Genomic DNA, 19,101 nt, shown 5'->3' on the forward strand with positions numbered 1-19,101 from the left:
CCGCTGGGGGTGAAGGAGCTGCACACAGGGAAGTCTGTCTGACTATTCTTGCTGCAGCCCTTGTAGTATACTGATAAGAATCTTCCATCTTTTTCTTTAAAAAAAAATCTCTGAATAGGCTGCCTGAGGTAGCCCCCTGTAAAGTGCCTGCATACTGCATGGCACCAACTTACAAACTGAGCTCCCTGTGCATGGAGGCGGGGTTATAGAGGAGGCGGCACTGGGAACAGTCAAAAGCTTTGAGCCTGTTGGTGCCTCGGATCAAGATCCTACTCTACACCACGATGTGAATCCTAGTGGAGCCCAGTGTACCCCGCAGCAGAAATATATATATATATATATGTGTGTATGTATGTATGTATGTATGTATGTATATATATATGTGTGTGTGTGTGTGTGTGTGTGTGTGTGTGTGTGTATATATATATATATATATATATATATATATATATAGTGCCAACATATTCTGTTGCAATCTACGGTATAAAATGTGAGACAGACAGATTGCAAGACAAGCGGGCCCTGATTGCCAGCTTACAGTCTGTAGGGAGATAAGAATTTCATATGATATGAGGTTAAGTGCTACATGCTGCTTGTTGGGCTATATGTTCCAGTAACATCGCAATTTGTTGTGTGAGTGTAGAGTGAGAACATATGTTAAGTTATATGTGGACTGTATGGCTGGGAGGTAATTGGGTAGGGTAGCTAATGGAGGTTACGTGGCTTGCCTGAAGAGGTGAGTTTTCCTGGAACGCTTAAAGGTGTGGAGATTAGAGGAAAGTGTGAAGGTGCGTACACACCAGAACGATATCGGCATGAAGCGCTCTATTCGAACACATCGTTCACGATATTGGGGGTAATTCCAAGTTGATCGCAGCAGGAAATTTTTTAGCAGTTGGGCAAAACCATGTGCACTGCAGGGGGGGGGGGGGGCAGGTATAACATGTGCAATGAGAGTTAGATTTGGGTGGGGTGTGTTCAAACTGAAATCTAAATTGCAGGGTAAAAATAAAGCAGCCAGTATTTACCCTGCACAGAAACAAAATAACCCATCCAAATCTAACTCTCTCTGGACATGTTATATCTGCCCCCCCTGCAGTGCACATGGGCCCTCATTCCGAGTTGGTCGCTCGCAAGGCGATTTTAGCAGAGTTGCTCACGCTAAGCCGCCGCCTACTGGGAGTGAATCTTAGCATCTTAAAATTGCGAACGATGTATTCGCAATATTGCGATTACACACCTCGTAGCAGTTTCAGAGTAGCTCCAGACTTACTCGCCATCTGCGATCAGTTCAGTGCTTGTCGTTCCTGGTTTGACGTCACAAACACACCCAGCGTTCGCCCAGACACTCCTCCGTTTCTCCGGCCACTCCTGCGTTTTTTCCGGAAACGGTAGCGATTTTTCCCACACGCCCATAAAACGGCCTGTTTCCGCCCAGTAACACCCATTTCCTGTCAATCACATTACGATCGCCAGACCGATGAAAAAGCCGTGAGTAAAATTCCTAATTACATAGCAAATTTACTTGGCGCAGTCGCAGTGCGAACATTGCGCATGCGCATTAAGCGGAAAATCGCTGCAATGTGAAGATTTTTACCGAGCGATCAACTCGGAATGAGGGCCATGGTTTTGCCCAATTGCTAACAAAATTGCTCCTGCAATCAACTCAGAATTACCCCCATTGTCCAGTGTGTATGCACAATGTTGTTGACGATGCATGCTCCCGTGCGTCATCAGCGACGTCGGACCTGCATGCAAGTCAGAAGGGCGACATGCTGCTCCCCCCCTGCCGCCACACTATGGCTCTCGACATTGGCAAGTGTGTATGCACTTGCCGATGTCAGGTCCCGTTTCAGACGATATCGCATCTTGGCGATATCGTTCTGGTGTGTATGCACATTTATTGTTCCTGGTGAAGGCATTCCAGAAACAAAAGTCCTGTAATCGTGTATGGGAGCAGGTAATGAATGTGGATAAGAGACACAGATCTTGTGCAGAGCAGAGGGGTCAAGCTGGGATATATTTTGGGAAGAGTTGTATGTTGGTGTAGTTTGGTTTCTAGCCTTATATGTAAGCAGAAGTATTTATATTGAATTTGGTAGGGACTGACAAAGCGGTGCAGCAGAAGTCTAGCCACTGCATTCAAAATAGATTGAGGGGATGAAAGTCTGTTTCGGTGAAGACCAGTAAGGAGAGAGACTATTGCACTAAGTAATGTGGAAGATAATGAGAGCATGAAACAAAGGTTTTCCTGTCTCTTGTGTGAGATTTGTGCACATTCTGGATTTGTGTTTTAGATGTTTGTATCATTGGATAACCCAGGCCAAAACAAACGGTGAGAGATCTGGACAGGACAGGTACATTTGGGGATCATCTACAGTTTATACTGAAAGACAAAATAGCTGACTAGTTTCTGAAGAGCGGTGGTGTAGACCGAGAAGAGCAGAGGAACTAAAACTGGGTCTCCTGATAGATTAAGCCAGTGGTTAATCTGGCCCATAGGTTGGTACAAGTATGCACTGCGGATGATGATGAGTAGCAAACCAAATGTACGAGTAGTAGCCAGGCGCACTCCCTGCATACAGGTGGATCCACGCATTCATTTCCTTGCATGTGTGAACTACACACAGTTATTACTGAGACAGTGTCAGTGATAAGTGTAAAATGTTCTGATACAATGGAGTCTTAACTCTTATTTCTCTTTTTCTCAGAACACAGTGTGAAAATGTAGCATTGAAGGAAAGTCTAGAGTTACGGACACATGAAGTGAAGGCTCTCAAGTCTGAGAACGCAAGTAAGAGCGTGCTAGCTGTGCAGTAAGCATTTACAGAATGATTGCCTACATTGTGAGCAGGCAATGTGCCTGATTCTGTGTCTGATGCACCTGTAGTCGCTTTTCCAGCTGGTCGCGGTAGGCTGCTTACTAGGATATGCTAATGTGGGTATCTGTACTTCTGCATGCGTCCCAGTCACTCCGCTCACTACTTTTCCAGCCGCTCTCTCAACATATACCCACTTTATGCTGGCTGCAACAGATCAGTCAGAAACAGGCTATCACAGTGCGGCTGCCGCGCTTACCTCTCTGCCACACGCTGGGTCTCCGGGGGGCGGTCTCCTCTGGTGGGCTCCGGCTCCCGGCGTGCATCTCTCTGGACCACGGGCACCACCATTGTGCCCGGCGTCCACGTGGGCGGTATGGGTCAATGGCAAGATCCGGAGCTTCCTCCAATCAGAGGCAGGACGGGCAATTCAAAAGGAGGCGCTGGGCAAGGCTCCAGCGCCTGAGTATCGTTGCTATCAAGCTGCTCCCAGGCTCACGCTGCTCGTGGAGTATGTTTCTCTGCTCTCACAGAGTTCCAGAACTTCCAGCGTTACAGTGTGCTTCTCGGCTCTCATGGAGTTCCAGTGCTTCCAGTGTTCTTCAGCATCATTCACTTCTTCATTCAGTGTTCTTCGGCATCATACACAAGTCATCACTCATTTCTTCATTCAGTGTTCTTCAGCATCGCGCCCAAGTCATCACTCATCTCTTCATACAGTATTCTTCAGCATCACTCCCAAGTCATCACTCACTTCTTCACAGTATTCTTCAGCATCGTTTTCGAGTCATCATTTCATTTCTTCATTTAGTGTACTTTGGCATCATTCTCAAGCATTCAATACCTATAACTCTGCATGAGGAAGACCTACATCCGGCCGTCTTTATTTCGACCCAGCTACGGTTCCTCTTCCCGACCATCGGAAAGAATCCCCGAGTGCCCAACTCTCCAGTCCAAGGTCTGTGACACAGGTGTCCCATATGTGGGCGCATGCTTCAAGTGGGCATGGAAGTTGGCCTGCACACCCACTCTTGCGAAATGGATCTGTTCTGTGTGTCCACACGGTTGCCACCCAGGAATGACATTTACACTGAAATAGTCATCCATCACTGGGCAGATCATCGCGTCTGCTCTTTCAGTCTCCGACCGTGTGCGTATGCATGGTGCGGCAAATGTGCTGCTAATGCTTTCTATGGCTCATGTGCCATTTGTAGATATCCACAAGCTCCGCCTGCGTTTGGACTTGTGTCTAACTCCAAATCAGGCCCTGTGTGTGCACCTTACACCTGTAACCTGTTTTCTTACACCTATTCCCTATACACCAGGTGTGCTGTGCCTGCAGTAGCAATAAAGTCATACCATAACTCATCATTTCATATTTGGACGTTGGATACAGCTACATAAATATAATATATAATGAATGAACTGGGTACACCCTGCTATGGATTACCTTCATAAAGAAAAACAAAGACGCTCGAGGTCCACACCCTCCAAAACTACACAAGAAGCCACTCCTTTTTAGTAAATCTCTCTCTCTACCTATACATATATCTTTGAGAGTGGTAGCCACATTTAGTGGAGATCTGGGTCGAGATGTAATGATGCCCGGGTTTGGCGGCCGTGTGGGATGCTGGCCGAACTCTGATTTTTTTTTTTTTTAAATGGGCAATCACTTACAATGCATGGTTTTGCCTTTTAAGTGATTGCCTCCTTAAAATAACGTCCGAGTTCAGCCGGCATCCCGCACGGCCGCCAAACTCGGGTGTCATTACATCCGGCCCCTGGTGTGGTTTGGTTATAAGGGTAAATAACCCATCTGTATTGTGCTGCAGATACATGCTGTGACATTCTGGGACATCCATATATTTATGTGTAAATGCTCCTATAACTGTTTAGAATTTAAGGTAATTGAATGGTATTGTCATGTCATCTAACTGATATTAATATGTAATTCATCATCAAGCTGGCCATGCAATGCCTGATAATCCAGCAAAGCAGCTGACTAAATGACTTGTTTAAATGATTATTGGTCAGTGTATGGTACTGAACAATGTGGGTAGTTGCTGCGATCATTTACTCTGACATGCGGGGGGACGCCCAGCACGGGGCTAGTCCACTCCGCATTTCAGGCCCTACCCCACTCCAACTATGGGGAGCTGTCTCCTCCCCTTTCTATTTCGGCTGCTCTGCTGCATGATTATACAGTGTGTGCCCAGCCTAGTGTCTGTGTGGTTAGTCCAATTAGGTGCGAGATGCGGTTTTCTCCACAAATTCACATTTTGCAGTCCAATTAGAAACTCGCACTGGACAAGGCAAAGTAAACGCGCATTTTTCCATTTGCACCTCACTGAGGATGAGAGATGTAGGGTAATTCCTTATTTTAAGATTAAAATGTCTGGACACCATGCATAACCACTTGGACCCCCCCACCACCCGCCCCCTAACATACCACCCGCCCCCTAACATACCACCCAACATGACCCTCTCTGCTGAAACACCTTTCTTCTCCATTGACCTGTTCAAAACAGGTGCTGGCAATCATAAATTATAAGGAAAGTCCAGAAGCAAAGCATTCTGTCCCTCCTGGAGAGGGTCATGTTGGGAGGTATGCCCTAATGACTAATTAGGCAATTGAAAGTTTCCAATTAGCTTAATTAGTCCAATAATTGCATGATTTTTTGGGGAGTTTAAAAAAAATGGCCTCAAATTACCTTAAAATCAGCTTTTTCATTGCTTGGTGCACCCCAAAATTAATTAGAGTATTTATATTTTTGAAAAATAACTGATTTTTATCATTTAGTTTTTAGTCACCTCAAAGTACCCCTAAAGCATCTCTCTAACTACTTATTTTTTTTTTGCATTTTTTAAATATATTTACATATGAAAGTAAATGAAAAAAGTTTGCTTTTTATAATTTTTTCCTTTTTTTTTTTTTTTTCTTTTTAAATGCACAAACCTGCCATTTAACACCATATAAAAATCTCCAGTACTTTCCGTATGGCAACTAAAGGCCCATATAGACGGGTCGATGCGGGGAGAGATGTGTGCTGAGTGAACTGCTCAGCACACATCTCTCCCGCCGCTCAGCACAGCGCGATGTGTGCTGAGCGTGCGGGGGGAGACGAGGGGGCCGCTCACTTCACCCAGCGGGTGAAGTGAGCGACCCACTAGATTGGCCTGCACTGCAGGCCAATCTAGCAGCAGCGATAGCGATGCGCGGGGCTGCGCATCGCTATCGCTGTAGGGGGTACACGCGGAGCGATCAGGCTTATATTCTAAGCAATCTAGTCAGATTGCTTAGAATATCGCTCCGTGAGTACCCCCCTTAACAGCCGTCTGTATCATTCTGTAAATGAACTTGCCATTTTTGGGGGGTCCAGGAAGGTCACCCCACTTTATCATGCACTTCTCTCACATTGCATATGACATACAAATCACAAATCTCCGCTGTGAGTACTGTGAATAGGCATTTTTCATTGGATTGGAGAATTCACAGGAGCGAGCATTTGTGTGAATATCTGTGAGTTTCATCTCCCAACTTGCAACTCAGACCTAATTGGAATTGACCCCTATGTGTTGTGTGTTTCTGTAGGTATTTATTGGACAGAGTTGTGTAGATCAGGTGAATGGAGGGGAAACTGATGTTCACTTAAATACAGTGTATCCGGTAAGTATTCACAGTGCTTCACTTTTTCCACATTTTGTTATGTTACACCCTTATTCCAAAATGGAATAAATTCATTTTTCCCTCAAAATTCTACACACAATACCCCATAATGACAAAATGAAAAAAGTTTTTTTTGAGATTTTTGCAAATTTATTAAAAATAAAAAACTAAGAAATCACATGTACATAAGTATTCACAGCCTTTGTCATGAAGCTCAAAATTGCGCTCAGGTGCATCCTGTTTACACTGATCATCCTTGAGATGTCCCTACAGCTTAATTGGAGTCCACCTTTGGTAAATTCAGTTGATTGGACATGATTTGGAAAGGCACACACCTGTCTATATAAGGTCCCACACTTGACAGTGCATGTCTGAGCACAAACCAATCAAGTCAAAGGAATTGTCTGTAGACCTCCGAGATAGGATTGTCTCGAGGCACAAGTCTGGGGAAGGGTACAGAAAAATATCTGCTGCTTTGAAGGTCCCAATAGCGCAGTTGCTTCCATCATCCGTAAATGGAAAACGTTTGGAACCACCAGGACTCATCCTAGAGCTAGCCGGCCGTCTAAACTGAGCAATCAGGGGAGAAAGGCCCTAGCCAGGGAGGTGACCAAGAACCCGATTGTCACTCTGTCAGAGCTACAGCATTCCTCTGTGGAGAGAGTAGAACCTTCCAGAAGGCCAACCATCTCTGCAGCAATCCACCAATTGGGCCTGCATGGTAGAGTGGCCAGACGGAAGCCACTCCTTAGTAAAAAGCACATGGCAGTCGCCTGGAGTTTGCCAAAATGCACCTGTAGGCAGTGTCGGACTGGGGCATGGAGAGCCCACTGGGGAAATGCAGTGATAGGGGCCCATGCTTAGAGGCTTGGCTAACCAGTAGTGCAGGTTCTAGGCCCTTTGATACACACACATATATATCTATCTATCTATATCTATCTATATCTATATATATATATATATATATATATATATATATGTATATATCTCTCAAATACCGCTAGTGCATGCATGATAATGTACCAGATTAATAACACTGTAGAAAGTACACCATAGTCCTGTGCAGTGTAATGTACCATGGGGGTCATTCCGAGTTGATCGCTCGTTGCTGATTTTCGCAACGGAGCGATTAAGGCAAAAATGCGCATGTGCTAAGTATTTTAGCACAAAACTTAGTAGATTTACTCACGTCCGAACGATGAATTTTCCTCGTTAAAGTGATCGGCGTGTGATTGACAGGAAGTGGGTGTTTCTGGGCAGAAACTCGCCGTTTTCAGGGAGTGTGCGGAAAAACGCAGGCGTGCCAGGATAAAACGCGGGAGTGTCTGGAGAAACGGGGGAGTGGCTGGCCGAACGCAGGGCGTGTTTGTGACGTCAAACCAGGAACGAAACGGCCTGAACTGATCGCAGCGTAGGAGTAAGTCTCGAGCTGCTAAGAATTTTCTATTCGCAATTCTGCTAATCTTTCGTTCGCAATTCTGCTAAGATACACTCCCAGAGGGCGGCGGCCTAGCGTGTGCAATGCTGCTAAAATCTGCTAGCGAGCAAACAACTCGGAATGACCCCCCCCCCATATGCATAATGTGTAATTTAAGTGCAAAATCTGATCACTAGAGTAGGGGGTGGGAACCCCAGGCAGTGGGGCCCACCGGTGGTTTCCCCTGTACCCCTGTGGGCCAGTCCGACACTGCCTGTAGGACTCCTAGACCATGAGAAACAACATACTCTGGTCTGATGAGACAAAGATTGAACTCTTTGGCATGAATGCCAGGCATCATGTTTGGAGGAAACCAGGCACCACTCATCACAAGGCCAATACCATCCCTACAGTGAAGCATGGTGGTGGCAGCATCATGCTGTGGGGATGTTTTACAGTGGCAGGAACTGGGAGACTAGTCAGGATAGAGGGAAAGATGAATTCAGCAAGGTACAGAGACATCCTGGATGAAAACCTGCTCCAGAGTGCTTTTGACCTCAGACTGCGGCGACTGTTAAAGGCTGTAAATACTTACAGTATGTACATGTGATTTCTTTGTTTTTTTATTTTTCATAAATTTGCAAAAATCTCAAATAAACTTTTTTCACGTTGTTATTATTATGGGGTATTGTGTATAGAATTTTGAGGGGAAAAATGAATTTATTCCATTTTGGAATAAGGCTGTAACATAACAAAATGTGGAAAAATTAAAGCACTGTGCATACTTTCCGGATGCACTGTATTAGCAGTGCCTCGAGAGGTCCAAAGGGGCTGTGAGCCGGATACAGAGAAGGACGCAATCTTGATGTTGTACACAGTGCAGTGACTGTTTTCCACTCCGTGTGTACATAAATCACACTGTGCATGTGCTGCGGGGGTCTTGTGTCGGCGGGCGCAGTGAGGATTAATTTGCAAAGTAAGCGACAGTCGTGGAGCATTTGTTGGAGGTAATGTGGAAGTGGCAACTCAGATGCAGTCGTGTCGTGACCGTTTTAGGGGCGTGTTACAGCTTGTGACTGCAATCCCATAAACGCAGCTGCAGTGCCTTACTTCCAACACCCATGCACCGCAACCATAGGATCATTCAGAAGGTCAATTATCGACCAAGGTGCATCCGATGGATGCGTCTTTATACACAAGCAGTGGATCCGATGGATGCGTCTTTATACACAAGCAGTGGATCTGATGGTTGCGTCTTTATACACAAGCAGTGGATCTGATGGTTGCATCTTCAAACACAATCTGATGGTTGCGTCAACAAGTGGTGGATCTGAGACACCACCAGTGAGTGCCTTTAATACAAATTCTGGTGGCAGTGACATTTGCTTACTGAATTGCAGCTGTGAAGGGATTTGCGTCCATCTCTGAATCAGGCTCTGTGTACATTGGGGGTTATTCCGAGTTGATCGCTCGCTGACAATTTTCACAGCGCAGCGATCAGTTAAAAAAACTGCAAAACTGCGCATTCGTATGCACTGCAATGCACATGCATGTCGTACGGGTACAAACAGCATCGTTGCTGTGCAATGCTTTTAGCGAAGAATCCATTCACTCAACCTATCGCAAGGAGATTGACAGGAAGAGAGCGTTTATGGGTGTCAACTGACTGGGAGTGGTAGGGAAAATGCAGGTGTTTGCAGGGCGGGTGTCTGACGTCAGTTCCGGGACCGGACAGGCTGAAGTGATCGCAAGGGCTGAGTAAGTTCAGACCTACTCAGAAACTGCAAAAAACTTTTTCTTACCACTCGGCTGCACATGCAATCGCACACTTGCAAAGCGAAAATACACTCCTCCGTGGGCAGCGACTATGCGTTTGCACTGCTGCAAAAGTCGCTAGCGAGCGATCAACTCGGAATGAGGGCCATTGTCAGAATGCTTCTCAATAGAGGTCGGTCATTTATATGTGAGCAACCAATTCCACTTCATATCCACATCTCACTAAGGGGTAGATGTATTAACCTGGAGAAGACATAAGGAAGTGATATGTGCAAGGTGATAAAGGCACCAGCCAATCAGCTCCATTATGTATATTAACAGTTAGGATCTGATTGGCTGGTGCCTTTATCACCTTGCACATATCACTGGTTTATCACTACCTTATGCATTCTCCAGGTTAATACATCTGCCCCTAAGAGTGATACTGACTTTCTGTGCTGCGGCACGGAGCATCTGTTTCTGGTATAACAGCTATAACATGCCATCTTAGATCGATTTTAGTTCTGATATTTAGTTTTAGTTCATACTTCTTCCAAGAGCGCAGTCATCTACTCCCCAGTATCCTGAGTGCATTAGTTTGGATCTTCATGCTGCTATGTGCTGTATTTATTCATCATTTGCCCACTTCTGCCTAGTGGTGAATCAGCAGTGCCAGGAACTGCTTGCAATGCTCGATGTCAAGCAGCAGAAAATGTTCCAGGACAGTCTGTTACTTCATGAGAACTGTCTGTCAGAAGTAACTGCACTTGAAGTAAGTATGTCATTATTTTAACCCTGATATTTCACATATAGAGCGGTGTCCGCAGTCCCCTAAGCACAAGTACTCTAATAGTGTGATCAGTTCTGAGTGTAGATTATGCTTGTTTGGACCTATTGAATGTCCCCCGGTATGTCCTCCTGTATTGGGTTGTCCTGAAGGTTCGGATATAGAGACTAAAACGTGTCGATCATAAAGGCAATGCATGGGACCTCTGGTAATTGTGCATGGAGGGGCAAGCGCCATTGACTTACCCTGGCTTCTGAGAGAATGACGCTGTTGAGTGCCGAAGGTGCATCTGGTCTTGTGTGAAGTGATGGGGAAGAGGAGAATAATAATCCATAATTCCTGCTAGTGTTTTAGGTCTACACAAGTGAATGAGAACTGCCAGGGCCATCGTTCATGTGTGAATGGATGCTAAGATATGTACCCCCAAAATTGCCATTTACATGATAACTTTATAATTAAAATGATTCAGGAACAAGTCTCCTGATAGCCCACTGGTGCATGGCAGCTTATACCTGTGGCTGGAGACCGTAACCTGTCTATACCCTCCCAGGACTGAAAAGACTGTGCACAATTTTTTCATAATATTTAGTGGGCCTAACCCTGGTTGTCCTTTAATGTTAGGAAAACACCTTTGATGGCGCAGGTCACATGCCGTTGCATTTAGCAAACAGTGATAACCAGTACTTGTGGTCAGGGTGAGTTCTAGGTCGGTGGTGGAGATGTTATCGACCCCAATGAAATAAATAAAGCATAAAAACACTGGGGCTGCAGGGGAAGAGGGAATAGCACTATACGTCTCGCCTCAGAATGTGGTTGGTATATGATAATGTGGTCAGTATATCGGAAATATTTTGGAAGTTCTCATTAGCAAACATAAGAGATTATAAATAAAAAGTTATTGCATCAATTATTTTTCACCATTTACTTTAGTGTTAAAGGACCATCTGAAACTAAAGACGTTGTTTTGAGTTGAATTAGGCAAGTTTATTAAGAAAAATGGACTTTCCTCTTCCCATCCAGTGTGTTTAATGGTTGTAAAGTCTGCTAGGAGGTCATTTCTCTGACGTCCTAGTGGATGCTGGGAACTCCGTAAGGACCATGGGGAATAGCGGCTCCGCAGGAGACTGGGCACAACTAAAGAAAGCTTTAGGACTACCTGGTGTGCACTGGCTCCTCCCTCCATGACCCTCCTCCAGACCTCAGTTAGAATTTTGTGCCCGGCCGAGCTGGATGCACACTAGGGGCTCTCCTGAGCTCTTAGAAAAGAAAGTTATATTTAGGTTTTTTATTTTCAGTGAGATCTGCTGGCAACAGACTCACTGCTACGAGGGACTTAGGGGAGAGAAGCGGACCTACCTGCTTGCAGCTAGCTTGGGCTTCTTAGGCTACTGGACACCATTAGCTCCAGACGGATCGAACACAGGCCCAGCCTCGGTCGTCCGGTCCCGGAGCCGCGCCGCCGTCCCCCTTGCAAAGCCAGAAGCAAGAAGATGTTCCTGAAAATCGGCGGCTGAAGACTTCGGTCTTCATTAAGGTAGCGCACAGCACTGCAGCTGTGCGCCATTGCTCCCCATGCACACCACACACTCCGGTCACTGATGGGTGCAGGGCGCTGGGGGGGGGGCGCACTGGGGCTGCAATAAGAGTACCTTACTGGCAAAATAACACATAATATAGTCATTAAGACTATATATGTGTAAAATCCCCTGCCATATATTCCATAAAAAAGCGGGAGAAGCCCGCCGAGAAAGGTAACCCTCCTTCAACAAGGACGGGGTTACTATTCCACAATGTTTGTGGTACCGAAACCGGACGGTTCGGTGAGACCCATTTTAAATTTAAAATCCTTGAACACTTATATAAGAAGGTTCAAGTTCAAGATGGAATCGCTCAGGGCGGTGATTGCAAGCCTGGACGAGGGGGATTACATGGTATCACTGGACATCAAGGATGCTTACCTGCATGTCCCCATTTACCCTCCTCACCAGGAGTACCTCAGATTTGTGGAACAGGACTGTCATTACCAATTCCAGACGTTGCCGTTTGGTCTGTCCACGGCACCGAGGGTATTTACCAAGGTAATGGCCGAAATGATGATACTCCTTCGGAGAAAGGGAGTTTTAATTATCCCGTACTTGGACGATCTCCTTATAAAGGCGAGGTCCAGGGAACAGTTGTTGATCGTGTGTAGCACTAGCTCGGGAAGTGCTACAACAGCACAGCTGGATCCTGAATATTCCAAAGTCGCAGCTGGTTCCTACAACGCGTCTACTGTTCCTGGGGATGGTTCTGGACACAGAACAGAAAAAAGTGTTTCTCCCGGAGGAGAAGGCCAAGGAGTTGTCATCTCTAGTCAGAGACCTCCTAAAACCAAAACAGGTGTCGGTGCACCACTGCACGAGAGTCCTGGGAAAGATGGTGGCTTCTTACGAAGCAATTCCATTCGGAAGGTTCCATGCAAGGATCTTTCAGTGGGATCTGTTGGACAAGTGGTCCGGATCGCATCTTCAGATGCATCGGCTGATAACCCTGTCTCCAAGGACCAGGGTGTCGCTGTTGTGGTGGCTGCAGAGTGCTCATCTTCTAGAGGGCCGCAGATTCGGCATACAGGACTGGGTCCTGGTGACCACGGATGCCAGCCTTCGAGGTTGGGGGGCAGTCACACAGGGAAGAAACTTCCAAGGACTATGGACAAGTCAGGAGACTTCCCTACACATAAATATTCTGGAACTAAGGGCCATTTACAATGCCCTAAGTCAGGCAAGACCCCTGCTTCAACACCAGCCGGTGCTGATCCAGTCAGACAACATCACGGCGGTCGCCCATGTAAACCGTCAGGGCGGCACAAGAAGCAGGATGGCGATGGCAGAAGCCACAAGGATTCTCCGATGGGTGGAAAATCATGTGTTAGCACTGTCAGCAGTGTTCATTCCCGGAGTGGACAACTGGGAAGCAGACTTTCTCAGCAGACACGACCTCCACCCGGGAGAGTGGGGACTTCATCCAGAAGTCTTCCAAATGATTGTACAACATTGGGAAAGGCCACAGGTGGACATGATGGCGTCCCGCCTCAACAAAAAGCTAAAAAGATATTGCGCCAGGTCAAGGGACCCTCAGGCGATAGCTGTGGACGCTCTGGTAACACCGTGGGTGTACCAGTCGGTGTATGTGTTCCCTCCTCTGCCTCTCATACCCAAGGTACTGAGAATAATAAGAAGGAGAGGAGTAAGAACTATACTCATTGTTCCGGATTGGCCAAGAAGAGCTTGGTACCCAGAACTTCAAGAAATGATCTCAGAGGACCCATGGCCTCTGCCGCTCAGACAGGACCTGCTGCAGCAGGGGCCCTGTCTGTTCCAAGACTTACCGCGGCTGCGTTTGACGGCATGGCGGTTGAACGCCGGATCCTGAAGGAAAAGGGCATTCCGGAGGAAGTTATCCCTACGCTAATTAAAGCTAGGAAAGAAGTGACCGCAAACTATTATCACCGCATATGGCGGAAATATGTTGCGTGGTGTGAGGCCAGGAAGGCCCCAACGGAGGAATTTCAGCTAGGTCGATTTCTGCACTTCCTACAGTCAGGGGTGACTATGGGCCTAAAATTGGGTTCCATTAAGGTCCAGATTTCGGCTCTATCGATTTTCTTCCAAAAAGAACTGGCTTCACTACCTGAAGTTCAGACATTTGTTAAGGGAGTGCTGCATATTCAGCCCCCTTTTGTGCCCCCAGTGGCACCTTGGGATCTCAACGTGGTGTTGGATTTCCTAAAGTCGCATTGGTTTGAACCACTTAAAACCGTGGAACTAAAATATCTCACGTGGAAAGTGGTCATGCTGTTGGCCTTGGCTTCGGCCAGGCGTGTGTCAGAATTGGCGGCTTTGTCTTGTAAAAGCCCTTATCTGATTTTCCATATGGATGGGGCGGAATTGAGGACTCGTCCCCAATTTCTCCCAAAGGTGGTTTCAGCGTTTCATTTGAACCAGCCTATTGTGGTGCCTGCGGCTACTCGTGACTTGGAGGACTCCAAGTTGCTGGACGTAGTCCGGGCCCTAAAAATCTATGTTTCCAGGACAGCTGGAGTCAGAAAGACTGACTCGCTATTTATCCTGCATGCGCCCAACAAGTTGGGTGCGCCTGCTTCAAAGCAGACTATTGCTCGCTGGATCTGTAGCACGATTCAACTTGCACATTCTACGGCTGGACTGCCGCATCCTAAATCTGTAAAAGCCCATTCCACGAGGAAGGTGGGCTCTTCTTGGGCGGCTGCCCGAGGGGTCTCGGCTTTACAACTTTGCCGAGCAGCTACTTGGTCGGGGTCATACACGTTTGCTAAATTCTACAAGTTTGATACCCTGGCTGAGGAGGACCTAGAGTTCGCTCATTCGGTGCTGCAGAGTCATCCGCACTCTCCCGCCCGTTGGGGAGCTTTGGTATAATCCCCATGGTCCTTACGGAGTTCCCAGCATCCACTAGGACGTCAGAGAAAATAAGATTTTACTCACCGGTAAATCTATTTCTCGTAGTCCGTAGTGGATGCTGGGCGCCCGTCCCAAGTGCGGATTGTCTGCAATACTTGTATATAGTTATTGTTTAACTAAAGGGTTATTGTTGAGCCATCTGTTGAGAGGCTCAGTTATATTTCATACTTTTAACTGGGTATAGTATCACGAGTTATACGGTGTGATTGGTGTGGCTGGTATGAGTCTTACCCGGGATTCAAAATCCTTCCTTATTGTGTCAGCTCTTCCGGGCACAGTATCCTAACTGAGGTCTGGAGGAGGGTCATGGAGGGAGGAGCCAGTGCACACCAGGTAGTCCTAAAGCTTTCTTTAGTTGTGCCCAGTCTCCTGCGGAGCCGCTATTCCCCATGGTCCTTACGGAGTTCCCAGCATCCACTACGGACTACGAGAAATAGATTTACCGGTGAGTAAAATCTTATTTTCTTCCACTCTGGGGTGGGGTTGGGTATGAAATGCCATCTATCAGGTAGCCGACGGTCAGGAGACTGACAGTAGCATCTCGACAGGCGAAATGCCAACATGGGCCGGTAAGTAGTCCAACCCTCCCCCTACCCCACCCCTCCCTTTTAGGTGCCTACCCCTAACCCTCCCCCCTGCAGGGTTCCTAATTCTAAACCCCACCCCCCCCTTTGATGGTGCCAAATCCTAAACACCTCCCCCCCCCCCACACCTCCTAACCCTAAGTCTCCCGGGGGGTCACCTGAACCTACCCCCCCCCCCATCTCTAGCTTAGTACTTACCCACCCCACTGTCTCGACAATCTGGATTCCGATGGTTGGTATCCCGTGTCTGTGTCCTAGCCCCTTTCAGGATTCTGGCATCGGCATTCTGTAATGTGTCTGGATTCCGGCACTGGTATCACGTGCGCTGGGATCCCAACTGTCGGGATTGTAACCGCATCCCCTAATGTTAGATGAAGAATACAGCTGTGGCAGGCAGGCAGACCGGAGAATATACTGTACTGTATAAACACTTGTGTGAATTGTAGTTGACCAACTGCCATAGACAAAACGTTCCACAGTAAGATTTCAGTAACACGGATGAAATGTATTTATCAGCTTGCGGTGCTTGGGACTTGTACATGTAGGACTGGAGGAGAACCCTGTTCCTGTGCAAAGATGTCAGCTGCTGCTCGCAAACAGCTGCTGCAGTTGCGGCAAGAGGTAAATTGTTGTGATTGTGTTATAGCTATAATGTATGATTTTCCCTTTTGAATTGATGATAAAATGGGCAGTGCGGTGTTCATAGATTAAATTCTGATCATGACCCTATATTTGTGAGGTTTGTATGTTCTTCCCAGGTTTGCTTTGGATTCCTCTGGGCACTCCGGGTTCCTTTCCAGAGTCCAAAAACATACTGCAGTGTTAGAAGCACAGATTACAGACTTGTGTAATGATCATTTTTTTTTTAATCAATGAATTAGAAATAAGAATTTTTGTTGTTGCGTTTTGAACAAGGCAATATTAATTATGTAAGTGACTAGCCAAATTTGAAACAAAGTACTTAAATTAATTAGTGTATGATTTTGCAGCCTGCTGTGTTTATTTATTAATTTTGCAGTTTGAAGTGGAGAAAAAGAGTAAGGAAGAAGCCTATGTGATGGCAGACGCGTTTCGCATTGCATTTGAGCAGCAGTTGAAGCGCAGGAATGACCAGACATTACCTCTAAACAACATAGAGAAGCTCTGCAAGAAAGGGAGCAAACGCTTAAACAGTTGGAAACTTCTTAAAGAGGATGGTAATAATAACTTTCCACAATAACTGTCCTTCTTAGAAAATAAACCATTAAAAAATATTATTTCTGAATTATATACTCAGTCATGTGTCTGATCTCGCCCAACTTTTTTTTCTTACTTTACACACGAGTTTAAAAACCGTAAAACTTATTGTCTATTCTGTACATTTTGAGTTTCTGTATTCAGCATTGTTGACTTAACTATTTTAATGGAGAAACCTTTTGGCAACACTGCTGGCAAGTGATTTACTCCTCCTCTGCGGCACTATCTTTCCAGTGATGTTCTGGAAGATGGTGCATGTGTACAAAAGAGCAAAGGCTCTGTCACACTGCCGAAATTTTTGCTTTTACAGGTGCTATCTTTCTGAAAATGTCACTGGGGAGATGGTGCCGCAGAGGAGGTGGTGCATGCTTGCCAGCACACAAAGTAGGTATAATCTGGGTGCAGGGTGTGCAGTGCACGGCTCTCCTGAACTCAAGGGACCATGTGCACTACACAATCTGAATCCATTATAAATATGCCTATGACCACACCACGAATGGAGTTTTGGAAGAGAGTACTGGCAGAGAAATTAATTGCCATCTTCTCTTGTCTCAAAATATCCACTAACTTGCGCAGTGTGCATCATCTGTGAATTTCATTCACACTCAGTAGGCCCAGAGCCATCTTAACAGCATTGTAGGCTCTGATCAAAGCAATGCTACTTTTCCCATTCCAGAGTATAGAACTTTATTTGTGCTGCAACCACTATGGTGAAGAGCCTCAAAATTTCAAGTGTTTCCTATAAACTCACATATTAGGATGTGCTACCTGATTACCAACCCTCTACTCCGTTCAAGAAGAGCTTACATTTATTTTCTTTCTATACTCAAACAACCTACTGCTTCTCAAATTGCCATTGCCGTGTGACTGAAACGTATAGCCCCAATAAGCAATTTTCAAATGACTTTCATAAAGCAATTGTTAACAATTAGGGAAAAATACAGCTAGATATGGGTGTCAGTCATCACAGTGGCTTGTTCAAATTGTTATTACTTCTGGAAAGTTGGCGATGGCACTAGTGCTACTCCTGATGCAGAGATCCCCATAAACCATCGCTTGCTTACCCTAAAGTGAGGTTTTGATCATCCAATCCCATAATTTTGGGAATTGTTCTCTCATTTTTAAATTTTTTTGATGTGACTAGCTTCCCTCTTTAAGGTTATCTTGTAACTGTGCGCTCAAGTACACAGTGTCTGGTGCCTTTAAACACTCAGCAGAAGCCGTTCTCTGCTGAAAACTACCATTGACATCTGTCCTCTTTGTCGCTCCTATAAAGCTAGTAGTGTGAATGTCATGGTTTAAAGAAGTTACTAACATTAGTTATTAACATTGTTTTCCCTTTAGGGCAACTTTCCTTAAGGGATAAACACAAAACTTTGGGCCAGAAATTAAAGGGCATGCTGTTATCATCAGCTGACAGTACGAACTTAGATGCCATTGATGATCCACAAGAGATTCTCAGAGTGTTAATAGATATGGTAAGTGAAGATGGCATTTTTCATCACATTTTTACATATGAATGCAAGGAATAATAAGGTAGATTTCTAATAACTTGCTTTTAAGAACATTGGTGGTAGATGTATGAAGTAGTGTTGAGTGGAGGAGTGTGCCATGTCAACCAATCAGCTGCTGCGTATAATGTTGCAGAATGCACTTAATAAACGTTACTTCAAAGCTGATTGGTTGCAATGGCATAATTCTACATTCTTATCACTGCTTCATATATATAAGCCTTCATGACATTTAGGGGTAGATTACATTCCCTAATATTATCAATTTCCCTGATTTGCTAAATTGCTATCTATTAATCTGCAACAGACTTTTCCCTAACGTCCTAGTGGATACTGGGGAATTAGATATTACCATGGAGTATAGATCGGGTCCACTGGAGCCTGGCACTTTAAGAAATGAATAGTGTGTGCTGGCTCCTCCCCTCTATGCCCCTCCTACCAGACTCAGTTTAGAAAATGTGCCCAAGGAGCCGGGTGCATTCTGTTGCTCTCCAGAGAGTTTTCTTCAGAAATGTATTTTAGTTTGTTATTTTCAGGCAGCACTGGTTGGCAACCAGTCTGCCTGCGTATTGGGACTTAAGGGGGGTACCGAACCAATTTTCTTAGAGTTAATGGTTCGTAATCCCAGCTGACAGGATACTGAGCTCCTGAGGTGATGTTTCTCACACTCCCAGAGTGTGAGCCCACGCTGGCAGCATGCCGCCACCCCTTAACAGATGCCGAAATGGATGCAGTGCGGTGAGTGTTACACCTGGGACCCAGTGTGCGTTTTTCATACCAATCTGTGTAATTTCTACTCAAGCATGTCTGCAAATACGTCTGTGTGTACTTTATGCAAGGCTAGGTT

General features: G+C 45.8%; 1 protein-coding gene across 1 annotated transcript in view; it reads left to right on the plus strand.

Annotated features, from left to right (window-relative positions):
- CCDC125 (coiled-coil domain containing 125) overlaps positions 1 to 19,101 on the plus strand; it is a 112,961-nt gene that overhangs the window by 83,509 nt on the left and 10,351 nt on the right. Inside the window, exons 7-11 of the mRNA XM_063963905.1 lie at positions 2,712 to 2,794; positions 10,315 to 10,430; positions 16,024 to 16,128; positions 16,526 to 16,703; positions 18,088 to 18,221. Of these exons, the coding sequence (XP_063819975.1) occupies positions 2,712 to 2,794; positions 10,315 to 10,430; positions 16,024 to 16,128; positions 16,526 to 16,703; positions 18,088 to 18,221 (616 nt within the window). The remainder of the gene's footprint in view (positions 1 to 2,711; positions 2,795 to 10,314; positions 10,431 to 16,023; positions 16,129 to 16,525; positions 16,704 to 18,087; positions 18,222 to 19,101) is intronic.

Source organism: Pseudophryne corroboree, chromosome 1 (assembly GCF_028390025.1).
Source record: "Pseudophryne corroboree isolate aPseCor3 chromosome 1, aPseCor3.hap2, whole genome shotgun sequence".
NCBI classification, from domain to species: Eukaryota; Metazoa; Chordata; class Amphibia; order Anura; family Myobatrachidae; genus Pseudophryne; species Pseudophryne corroboree.